Consider the following 12354-nt stretch of genomic DNA (forward strand, 5'->3'; position numbering starts at 1 on the left):
TTTTTCTTTGAGACTTAGTCTCCCTCTGTCACCCAGGCTGGAGTGCAGTGGCATGATCTCGGCTCACTGCAACCTCTGCCTCCTGGGCGCAAATGATTCTCCTGCCTCAGCCTCCCAAGTAGCTGGGATTACAGGTGCATGCCACCATGCCCAGCTAATTTGTTTTAAACTTAACTTGGCATGGTGGCATGCACTTTTGAACTTCAGGCTCCTTCCTAATTTTTCACTGTTTGCACCAGCATGTCAGTTTCACAGATACTGAGTTTTTGTTGAGTTGTTCTGGGGAAAGCCCTGTGACCAAGGCTGTGCCTTTCAGCATGCAGGGCCAGGTTTTGTAACCCTGATGTGTGTTGGGAGGATGTCCTGGGCACTCCCAGGTCCTGGGAGGGTCGGGCAAAAAGGAGTGGCTGTGGGCTGGCCATGACGCATCCCCACACCCTTTGGTCTCAGGTCCACGCCACCCTGGAACTGTTCGCCCTGATGGTGGTAGTGTTTGAACTCTGCATGAAGTTACGCTGGCTGGGCCTGCACACCTTCATCCGGCATAAACGGACCATGGTCAAGGTGATGTGTCCGTCCCTCTGTCCCTCTCCTTGCAGCCTTTTCTCCCATGTCACCTTCAAACCTGTCTCTTTGGCACAATTCAGAATCCACCATGGACCCAGTCCATGCTCAGAGGTGTGACCTTAGGGTCCCTGTCCTGGCCATGCCCTCAGCCTTGCCAGTGCCCCGGATGCCTTGGTGATGCCAGCAGTAGCTAATGTGATGGAGTGTTTTGTACGTGCCAGGCACTGGTGCAGTCACCTTGGAGAGACAGGTGCTGCTCTCTCTGTTTTACATTTATCCAGAGATGCGGGGTACACACCCAGCTTTGTCTGCCCCCTGCCCCTGGGCTCACCTTCCCTAGTGTTGTGTGTCTTCTCTCTGTGCCGCAGAAAGTGGCGTGAGTAGGAGCATGTCGGGGTGGCACTTTGTAGAGTGTGGAGCGTGTGTGCTGCTCTGGAAGAGTGTAGCCAAGTAAGCAGAGATGGAGAGGAGCTGCAGGCCCGATCCCTGGTGCGAGTGGGGACGGCTGATGGAGGGGCTGGCAGAGTGGCGGTTTTGCCTCCCCAGTGGATACCAGCAGTCAAGCTGCTTGGGGCCGTCCCCTTCATCTCATTCTCCTGGTACCACACATCTGGCCAGCAGCTGGAGTTTTCCTCTCCTGGGGCTGCCTGATGTGTGCAGGAAGTGTGAGAGAGGACTGGAGAGAGGGAAAGCCACTTGAGGCCAGAGTAGGCGCTGCCTCTCCAGCTCCCTGTTCCAGGTAAGCAGGATGGTGGGTGGGCTGACGGTGCTCCATGCCTGCCGCCCGCAGACCTCAGTGCTGGTGGTGCAGTTTGTCGAGGCCATCGTGGTGTTGGTACGGCAGACGTCCCATGTGCGGGTGACCCGGGCACTGCGCTGCATCTTCCTGGTGGACTGTCGGTATTGCGGCGGCGTCCGGCGGTAAGGACTGGGTGGGAAGCTGGGAAGACAGTCGCTATCCTGGCGTGGTCTGACCTCTGGGCTGGTGGGGCAGGAGACTGTGAGTCAGTTAGTGATGAGGTGGACCCTGCGTGCTGATGGAGTACCGGCACACTCAGCCTCCCTCTGCCATCCCACCCACACGCAGGGAAGGCGGTATTCCTGCCGCAGTGTAGGCTTGCCGCCTCTGGGTCCAGGGCTCTTTCCCATCTTATCCGTAGCCTTCCAGAGCTGCTTCCTCACTCTAAGCGTGCTATCTACCCAAATGCAGGCAGCTCAGCAGCGTCCACGTGACACAAGCAGGCTCTCCTGCCACCTCCACTGAGGCTGTAGGACTGAACTCAAACCGGACCAAGCCCCGACTAAAATTTATTTTGGAAGACTCAGTCTGGAAAATTCCTTGGCTGGGCTACTGTTGCTGAGAGTGGGCTTGCAATTCATTCTCTGTGCCCATCCTCAAAGCTAGAAACAGGACTCAGTGTCCTTGAAACAGGCCCGGGACTGAAACACACTCAGTGTCCCAGGGCTAACCCTAGGGCCTTGAAGTGTCTTCATGCCTTCCACATCCTGCTCTTGGAAACTGACCTTTGTGCCCAAGGCCATGTCATTGGCCTTCTGCTGTTCCCTTCCCCCCTGCAGGGCACTCGCCTCCTTGGGCTGTCACCAGGTAGAGGTGGCTATGTGCTACATCTGCCCCAGTTCTTCCCTGTCACCCACTGAGTGGGGGTCTCGAGCCACTTGCTGAAAAAAACGAAGCACAATGTCATACCAGGGTGCGACACGGTTTAGTATTTTGAGTCAGAAGCACTAGGTTCCCATCTCGACAAGGAGTCCCAGACGGCCCACCCCAGCGGGCGCCTCCCCTGAGCCGGCCCATCTGTCTCCACAGCAACCTGCGGCAGATCTTCCAGTCCCTGCCGCCCTTCATGGACATCCTCCTGCTGCTGCTGTTCTTCATGATCATCTTCGCCATCCTTGGTGAGTTCCCACTTCCCGGGCCCAGGCACACTTGAAAAGCAAGTTCACGGTGGATGAAAAATTATTTTGGGCTGGGCACAGTGGCTCACACCTGTAATCCCAGCAGTTTGGGAGGCCAAGGTGGGCAGATCACCTAGGTCATTAGTTTGAGACCAGCCTGGCTAACACAGTGAAATCCAGTCTCTACAAAAATATAAAAATTAGCTGGACGTGATAGCACGCACCTGTAATCCCAGCTACTTGGGAGGCTGAGGCAGGAGAATCACTTGAACCTGGGAGGCGGAGGTTGCAGTGAGCTGAGATCGTGCCATTGCACTCCAGCCTGGTTGACAGAGTGAGACTGTCCGGAAAAAAAAAAGAAAAATTATGTTGACAGTGTGACTGCTGTAACAAAATGCCATAGACTGGGTGGCTTATAAACAACAGAAGTTGATTTCTGCCCATTCTGGAGGCTGTGAGATCTGGAAGACCAAGATCAAGGGCCAGCTGTGGGTGTCTGGTGAGGGCCTGTTTCCTGGTCCATAGATGGCACCTTCTGGCTACGGCCTCACGTGGTGGAAGGTGGAAGGCAGCTCTCTGGGCCTCTTTGTCCCGGGTTCAAGCTAATCTCCTGCTTCAGCTTCTCAAGTAGCTGGGATTATAGGCACCCACTACCATGCCAAGCTAATTTTTGTATTTTTAGTAAAGACAGCGTTTCACCATATTGACCAGGCTGCCCTCGAACTCCTGACCTCAAGTGATCTGCCTGCCTCGACCTCACAAAGTGTTGGGATTACAGGCATGAGCCACTGCGCCTGGCCTCTGGTGCCTATTTTATATGGGCACTAATCCCATTCGGGAGGACTTCACACTCATGACCTCTTCACCTCCCACAGGCCTCACCTCCTGACGCCGTCACCTTGGGGACTAGGATTTCAGTGTAGGAATTGGGGACAGGGGACACAAACATTCAGACCAGAGCAGGCAGTTTTAGAAATTCAGAAAGGTTTTAAAAGTAGGCCAGGCACGGTGGCCCATGCTGATTATCCCAGCACCTTGGGAAGCTGAGGCAGGCAGATTGCTTGAGTCCAGGAGTTCAAGACCAGCCTGGGCAAGACAAGGAAACCCCATCTCTAAAAAAAAGTGCGGAAATTAGCTAGGCATGGTGGTGTGCACCTGTAGTGCCTCCTACTCAGGAGGTGAGGCAGGAGGATCGCCTGAGCATGGAGAGACAGATGTTGCAGGGAGTTGTGACAGCGCCACTGCATTCCAGCCTGGGCAACAGAGCAAGACTCTGTCTCAAAAATAAATAATAAATAATAATAACATGAACACCCATGGACCCCCATCCAGCTTAGGAAATGAAGTATTAAAAATAAAATGGAAGGCACGTTTGTAACCTTTAGTGATGGTGATTCCGGCTTTCCCCAAAGGCACCCCCTATCCTAAGCTTATTGTTCCCAGGCACGTCTTTCTACTTTACTTCATATTTACATTTCCCCAAGCAACCAAGAAATGATACTGCTTTCTTTGCATACTTAAACGACGTCTCTAAGTGGTTATATAATATGGATGTCCTCTTCTACACATTGCTCTTTCGCTCAGCACTGTGTTTTTGAAATGTTGGTACATGTAGATGCCGTTTATTCATTTTCACTGGAGCGGAGCAAGTATGCCAAAGCTTGTTTGCCTGCTCTCTGTTGGACGTTTCTCTTATCCCAAATCCCACTGCAGTGAGCACTCCTGTGTGTTTCCTGGTGCTCACGCTTGACAGTTTCTCGAAGACGCTTGCCTGGGCCCTGAAAGACAGCACGCGCTTCAGCTTCACTGGGTACAGTAGGGTGACAGGCTGCTCACTCAGGAGGGCTTGGTGTTTCAGATGGGGCTGACTGTGACAGCCACACAGAGTCACAGGGCGTAGATCGGAGGTCACGGCACTCGGCTGGGAAAGCCAAGGTCCTTTCACCAAGTTTCTGCAGATGGTGAAGACAGTGGAACCAAAGAGTCCTGACTGAGGCTAGAGCCGGGGCCAGCCCTTCCTGGCCTCGTGACTGCCCTGTCCTGAGTCACGGCTCTCACTTCCTCCCACCCACCACCCGACTCTTGGTAGAATTTCATTCGTTTCAGCCCCCACTCCAGGAGTGGGGGCTGATTTCCCCTGAGGGCAGTTTCTCCCTTTTCCCACTCAGGAGTTCAGGGACTCAGGGAGTGATCCATTCCAGGAGGGAGAAGTGAATGGTATTCCTACCCTGGGACCCTGGTGGCAGGGGAGCAGCGGATCCCTTTGGAATTTCACTTAGCCGTCATGTTCTCAGAACCTAACATTGCAAAATAGCAGCCTGGGTTCCAGATCCAGCCTACAGATGGGTTTTGTTTGGTCTGAAAACTTTGAGCCAGCATTTTAAAATTAGATTTTACACAAAAACACAGACTTCCAGCCTTTTGAAAGAACAGAGCCGATAGTGCCCAGCACATTACTGTGTGGTGGCAAGTGTCTGGTGCCAGCAGCCCTCGCTCTCTTTGGATAGAGCACATGTTCTCGGGGTGCTGTGGTCCCCAGCAGTCCCTGCTCCCTTCGGACGGAGCACATGTTCTCGGGGTGCTGCGGTCCCCAGCAGTCCCTGCTCCCTTGAGACGGAGCACATGTTCTCGGGGTGCTGTGGTCCCCAGCACTCCCTGCTCCTTTCGGACGGAGCACATGTTCTCGAGGTGCTGTGGTCCCCAGCAGTCCCTGCTCCCTTTGGGCGGAGCACGTATCCTCGGGTGCTGCGGTCCCCAGCAGTCCCTGCTCCTTTTGGATGGAGCACATGTTCTCGGCGTGCTGCAGTCCCCAGCAGTCCCTGCTGCTCTTCCTGACCCGCTGCATTCATGTGCATGTATTTTTCTGGTCCTTTTGACACCCCAGTTTTGGGACCTCTGCTCTAATCTTTTTGTTTATCTGTGTTTCCACCTGCTTCTAGGTTTCTACCTGTTCTCCTCTAACCCTTCAGACCCTGTAAGTAATCAGCACATTTGTCTGTCTCTTCTTTTATGTAGGGCTTTTTGCTCAGATTGGGTGGCCGGTGTGACACTGTAGCCATATGGGGAAGGGGGCCCTGCCTGGTTTCTCATCATAGCTTGTGTGTGCACTCCACCTGGGAGTTCCCAACACTCAGACTTGACCACTTCCTTCTTTGAGAGCTGGGGGTCCCCATTTCTGTTCTTGAAAGGGGTGCTGCCAGGATCAGGTTTGGACCATTGGAACATTTTGGCAGAGGAGCAGTGGGGGAGAACCGGGCGAATGACCCAGACATGTGACTCCCTGGAAAAAAAGGTCCCCCCAGGCCAGTAGTCTGCTTCTGCCAGAGCATCAGGTGCAGGAAGCGGGAGGCCTCTGCACTGCATGTTTGCTTTTTCCTCTGCCTCCCTCGGGAATTCCTTGAGAGATGCAAGAGCGGGCGTGGCAGGGCGCACCAGGTGGCCTATCACAGCTTGTTCCTGGTGGCCATGTGCTCTGGCTGGCCCCAACCTCTCCTCTGCCCCCTCTTTCCTTGCAGTACTTCAGCACCCTGGAGAACAGCATCGTCAGTCTGTTTGTCCTTCTGACCACAGCCAAGTAAGTGCAGGCTCTGCCTTGCCTTTGGCCCCCTGCTGCCACCCTGGGGTCTCCTCCTCTTTTCCGCAAAGTCTGTTCCACATCCCAGCAAGGGCAGGTGCTGTGGTGCTGTTGGGAGACAGAGTTGGCCTGCTGAGCGCGGAGCCCAGGGATGATAGTAGGAGAACTGGGGTTGGAGGCCGGGAAGGCCTCATGTTCTCCGAGAGGATGGAGATAGGCAGACACAGCCCGCTGGATCAACCTCTACAAATACAGTTTCCCAGATGTGATGATGCCCTCCTACTCCCGGAACCCCTGGTCCTGCGTCTTCTTCATCGTGTACCTCTCCATCGAGCTGTACTTCATCATGAACCTGGTGAGTACTATGCTGGAGCAGCCTGCCCCTGCCCACGAAGCACTGGGCACCATGGGAGTGGAGAAGTGGGGACTGCCTTCCACTTCCCAGGGCAGAACGTTGGGGCAGGAAGTCCTAGGTTCACAGTCAGGTACAGTGTTGTGGGGAATGCCCTGTCAGGACTTCAGGAGTTCATCCAGTTGCTGGGGGTGACGTCCTCACTGGGGCAGTGCTGCTGCTGCTGACAGGGCTAGATGTTAAGCCCAGGTGACCCTGGGGACCTTCCCATTCTTATAGCAGACAAAGACAGTTGAGTGTCCATGGAGATTGTTTGCAGGACCCTCTATAGGTACAAAAATCCACAGATGCTTAAGTCCCTTATTTAAAATGGCATAGTATTTGCAGATAACCTGTGCATATTCATCCTCTCGTATATTTTAAATCATCCTACATTACCTATAACATTGAATACAATGTTTAACCTGTGTAGTTTTATACTGGGCTGGGTGCAGTGGCTCACACCTATAATCCCAGCACTTTGGGAGGCCGAAGTGGGTGGATCATTTGAGGTCAGGAGTTCGAGACCAGCCTGACCAACATAGTGAAACCCTGTCTCAACTAAAAATACAAAGATTAGCTGGGCATTCGTGGTGGGCACCTGTAATCCCAGCTACTTGGGAGGCTGAGGCAGAAGAGCATGAACCCAGGAGGTGGAGGTTGCAATGAGCCGAGATCCTGCCATTGCACTCCAGCCTGGGCGACAGAGCAAGACTCCATATCAAAAACAAACAAAACACAGTTATACTATATTGTTTAGGGGATAATGGCAAGAAAAAGCTGTACATGTTCAGTACAGATGCAACCTTCCTTTTGTTTTTGGAATGTTTTTGATTCGCATTTCGTTGAATCCACGGATGCAGAACCCACAGATATGGAAGGCTAACTGTATTATAATAACTATAAAAGCTGGCACTCTGTAAGCCTTAGCTAGGCACTCGGCACTATGCAAAATGTTTTACATATGAGGATGAAATAATGTAATAAGTAAACAGAACCCTGAAGGTAGTGAGTATGGTTCTCAATGTTCAGATGAAGAGACTGAGGGTCAGAGTGACAGTGTGATTTGCCCACGGCTGTGTAGCTTGGAGTGGCCGGGCCAGGCTGGTTACAGAGCCCTGTCCCTAACCACTCTGTTCAGTTGCACTCATGTGCCAGAAATGTCGTGTATATTTCTACCCCGTTTATGAGGAATAATCAGAAAATCCAGTATAGAACACATTCTGTGAAGGAGAATGTAAAGCTCCTGTGCTCAGGGAACTTGGAGGGTATTTGTGGAGGCGTGGACAGCCACCAGGAATGTCCCTGCTGTCACAGATCACATCCGACACCAGGCTGTTAGGCCGGTGCCAAGACCACACATCCATGGCAGGGCTATCGAGGAGAGGCTTCCGATCAAGTCTTGTGTTTATTATTATGCTTCCGCAGAGCATTCTCACACCAGTCACCACAGGCAGGCCCAGTATAGAAATGAAAATCATCTTCTCCAGGTACACCTGTGAAGTCTAAAAATTCAAGTTTTTTTTTTTTCTTGAGACAGAGTCTCGCTCTATCATCCAGGCTGGAGTGCAGTGGCGCAATCTTGACTCACTACAACCTCCACCTCCCAGGTTCAAGTGATTCTCCTCCCTTAGCCTCCCAAGTGGCTGAGATTATAGGCACACGCCACCATGTCTGGTTAATTTTTGTATTTTTGGTAGAGACAGGGCTTTGCGATGTTGGTCAGGCTGGTCTCGAACTCCTGACCTCGGGTGATCCACCCATCTCGGCCTCCCAAAGTTCTGGGATTACAGGCGTGAGCCACTGTGCTTGGCCAAAATTTAAGTCTTAAAAAGGAGAAAATATTTTCTTTTTTTAATTCCTCAAAACCAAAAAGAAATATGTTGAATACCTCTTTGTATTTGATTTAATTTATAATATATTTAGAGCTGTGAAAATTTAGGGCAACAGTCAACAAAGTATGGCCTGCTGGCCTAATTTGGCCCACAGCCTGGGTTTGTAAATAAAGTTTTATTGGGACACAGTCATGTCCATTTGTGTATGCATCATCTGTGGCTGATCTCATGATATGACCACAGGTTAGTAATTGCAGCAGAAATCATTTGGGAGCCTAAAATAGTTGCTGCCGAACATTTTATGGAAAAAGCGTGCTGATCTTTGATCCACAGGGAAAAAATGGGGGTCCAGTTTGAGGGAAAGGACCAGAGAGTTTTTCTTAAAACATGTTTAAAAGACGAAGAAAATGTTTCTAAAAAGGATTCTTTCAAGTCCTTCCCCCTCCTTCCATCCCCCTCTGATAAGCTAACTTTGGGCTCAGCCAACTCTAGAACGTTATTTCCTTGCGTGCAGAGACTCTCATCTCCCTTTTTTCTGGGCCACACATGACGCAGTGATGCACAAGGAGAAGTAACAAAGGGGCATGGGAAGGAAGGGTCCTTCTGGCTCGGAGGTCAGGAGGGCAGTGGGCGGGCAGCCTCCCCCTGCCACTGGCGGGAGTCAGACTGGGCTCAGAACCCAGATGCGTCCCTCTTGCTACTCTCTCCTCCCCTGGCTTGCCCCTGCCCAGCCTGGGACAAACCATAGCTGGAACTGGGGAAGGGAGTGTGGGAAAGTGGAGGGGACCTGGGAGAGATTAACAATGCCTTCATCTATCTGAAGAGGGAAATTTGCAAGCGGAACAAAGGGCCTTCCTCTGTTGAGACTTGGGAGATCGACTTCCTACATCTTGAGGCACAGGCGAGAGGGTCTCTCCCGGGCCTCTCTGGAGTGACTGGATGAGAGTTCTGCCTAGATGATGAACCCATACCCCGCTGCACCCTCTGCCACAACCACTCAAGGTCCTGAGCCAGGGCTCTGTGCTTCTCTCCCACAGCTTTTGGCTGTGGTGTTCGACACCTTCAATGACATCGAGAAACGCAAGTTCAAGTCTTTGCTGCTGCACAAGCGAACCGCCATCCAGCATGCCTACCGCCTGCTCATCAGCCAGAGGGTAGGAGTCATGGGCCGGGGAGGGGCTTGGGCCCTGTCCTCCTCTACTTGCCCAGAGCACCCCCTAAGCATGGCCGGATGGCCAGGCCAGCGACTTTAGAAACCAGGAGCCCTGCCCTTGGGAGAATAAGCAGAGCTGGAGTGGATCTGGAGGGGGTGCCCCAAGGGAAGGGGAGTGGTCTGGGTTCCACACTGCCCTTCCCTCTCCCCCAGAGGCCCACCGGCATCTCCTACAGGCAGTTTGAAGGCCTCATGCGCTTCTACAAGCCACGGATGAGTGCCAGGGAGCGCTATCTTACCTTCAAGGCCCTGAATCAGAACAACACACCCCTGCTCAGGTAAGAGCAGATGCCTGGTGGGGGCAGGATGGCCAGACAAGGCATTCATGTCTAGGGGGAACTGGGGCATGGGAAGGCCCTGGAGGTGAGCAAGCCTAAAGGCTTGTCAGTTTCCTCCACAGAGATGGGTTTATCCATGTAGACTGGCAGACTGGGTTCATCAGGATTCCTTTTGCAAGTAACAAAAATCCAACACAAATCCCATTCAAACTGACTTAAGAAAAAAGGAGTGTATTGGCTCATGAAGTGGACTGGCCGAGCTGCTGGCCCTCGAACCCCAATGGGGTAGGATAGTCCCATGTGAGCCAGTGAACAGAGAAGGGTGAATACACTTCCCCCATCTCCCACACATTGCTGGCTGAGCCGAGATCTCCAGGGACAGGACTGGACTTCCAGGCAGTTGATGGCCAAGCCCTGTCCACAGCAGCGTGCTGTGGGCGGAGAACAAGCCCTGTTTGAGCTGCACTTGCAGCCCCAGGTGTTGCATGAAGGTCCCTGCTAAAAGGCGAAGTTTCTGTCCTCCTAAGAATCCTAGTGCTCCAGCAGCTGCCTCTCCAGGCACTGACGCTGTCTGCAGTTAGTGCAGTCGGTGTAGACTGAGTGGATTATGTATGTGTAGTGCCTCAAGGTCAGAGGAGATCCAAACGCCTGCAGGTAAAGGATCCCTGGCACTGCGGTGCTGGGACTCACACGGTGTTCTCTCCCTCCCTCCTACCCCCGCCCTGTAAAGGTGTCCATAGGCAGGCAGGTGAGAGAACCGAAGCTCAGGGGAACTGCATTCTGAGTTTTTTGTCCCTTTTTATTTTTCATATGGCAGCCTAAAGGACTTTTATGATATCTATGAAGTTGCTGCTTTGAAGTGGAAGGTAAGTGCTCCTCTGAGACCGTAGAAGGAGTGGACAGACAGGTCCCCAAGTGGAGCAGTGAGCAGGGGCACCCCGAGGTCCAGCGCTCTCCCTGCTAGAGCAGCTCAGCCCTCAGCTTGTATGGTACACTTCAGGGATCACAGGTGGCCCCCAGCCCCCATATCCGCCCTTACATTTGTGATGCAGTGTCACCAAATCTCGTTAATAAGCCTTTCTGAGTCTTGTCTTACCTGGGAAGAGGCGTAATGATAATCCCTACCGACAGAGCTATTTTCCGGGTTATACGAAAATAATGCCTCTGCATGGCACATTGTAAACACTCGGTACACACTGGCTGGCTGTGCTCTCATGCAGATCCCTGAAGGCTAATGTTGTTCCCCAGTTTAGCAGGGTGAACAGGAAAGGAAGCCAGCATCCTGGCTCCAGGGCTGGGCTCTGGTCCCTGGCCCTGACACCCTCCCTCCTGGTCCTGTTTTCTGCCAGGCCAAGAAAAACAGAGAGCACTGGTTTGATGAGCTTCCCAGAACGGCGCTCCTCATCTTCAAAGGCAAGTGGGCTTGAATGTAGCAGGTGCTTGCAGCTAGAGGTTTGCAGAGACCACAGATGAGCATCTGAGGAGCAGGTTCAGAGGGGGTGTGTGTGTGTGTGTGTGTGTGTGTGTGTGTGTGTGTATGTGTGAATGTCTGTGTGAAGAGACAGCAGGGAGATTAATGTGGTAGGAAGCAGATTAGGAGAGAAATGGGTAGCTTAACCCAACCAAGACATTTGGGGAATTTTTCTTTTTTCATACAAAAGCAAAGATATTCATTGAAGAAACTTGGAAGTCAGATAATTAGAAGTAAATAGAAATTTGCACCCAGAGATAACCACGGTTAATTCTCTGATGTGTTTCCCTCTGTGCCGTTTTTCTGTGCATTTTTAAAACAATAGGGTGACATTATGTATTCTGTTCTGTAACCTGCCTTTTGATCCAGTATTTTTACCCTCCTCTTATGGCAGGATGTATACTTACTTTGCATGACCCCTTGAATAATGCTTGTGTAGTGTAAAGTTTGAAAATTTGAAATTGGGGGCTCATATTATGTACCTGACAATTACCCCTTAATTGCATGCCTGTTTCAGCAGTGGTCAGCAAAGCTTTGTCCTGCCCTCAGTTCCAGGTTGCTCAGGCTCTCCCCAGAGCAGCTATAGTCAGTGCAGTCTTGTCCGGGGGTCTGAGCAGAAGTGTGGGTACCACTCTTTGAGCAGGACCCTCCTTCTTTCACCTCTGGGCTAAAGACCATGCTTACCTACATGCATGAAGAAGGTGGTAGGTGGCTGCACTTGCCCGGAAGGAGATGATAATAATAAAGGATTCGGTAGGGGGAACACGTGCGTAAATTTACATTTTAACATGTCTTTTCTTCAAATAGGCATTAATATCCTTGTGAAGTCCAAGGCCTTCCAGTATTTCATGTGTAAGTGTGAAATATCTCCGCTCTAGGCCACTTTCCCCCTGCTGTTCTAGAAGTGGAAGGGGCAAGAGATTGGTCCTAGAGTCCTGTGTTTGACTTTTTACTGTGGGGAATTCTCAGCTTGTATGAAAGTGGAGAGAACATTGCCCCCTGCGTGCCCATGCCCATCACCCATCTGTACCCTCACTCCAGCTCATCATCCCCTCTCTAGACCTGGATTTTTTGGAAGCAAATTCCAGAACCACAGAGTTGATTGTTT

General features: G+C 51.9%; 1 protein-coding gene across 6 annotated transcripts in view; it reads left to right on the plus strand.

Annotated features, from left to right (window-relative positions):
- TPCN1 (two pore segment channel 1) overlaps positions 1-12354 on the plus strand; it is a 76582-nt gene that overhangs the window by 47193 nt on the left and 17035 nt on the right. For all 6 annotated transcript variants that reach the window (XM_017543254.2, XM_017543265.2, XM_017543247.1 and 3 more), the window contains 11 exons: positions 451-564; positions 1358-1488; positions 2396-2484; positions 5424-5458; positions 6000-6058; positions 6314-6413; positions 9322-9438; positions 9651-9775; positions 10593-10641; positions 11125-11188; positions 12054-12098. In XM_017543254.2, coding sequence (XP_017398743.1) covers positions 451-564; positions 1358-1488; positions 2396-2484; positions 5424-5458; positions 6000-6058; positions 6314-6413; positions 9322-9438; positions 9651-9775; positions 10593-10641; positions 11125-11188; positions 12054-12098 — 928 coding nt within the window. The remainder of the gene's footprint in view (positions 1-450; positions 565-1357; positions 1489-2395; positions 2485-5423; positions 5459-5999; positions 6059-6313; positions 6414-9321; positions 9439-9650; positions 9776-10592; positions 10642-11124; positions 11189-12053; positions 12099-12354) is intronic.

The sequence above is a fragment of the Cebus imitator genome, unplaced genomic scaffold (genome assembly GCF_001604975.1).
Source record: "Cebus imitator isolate Cc_AM_T3 unplaced genomic scaffold, Cebus_imitator-1.0 Scaffold8, whole genome shotgun sequence".
Lineage (NCBI taxonomy): Eukaryota > Metazoa > Chordata > Mammalia > Primates > Cebidae > Cebus > Cebus imitator.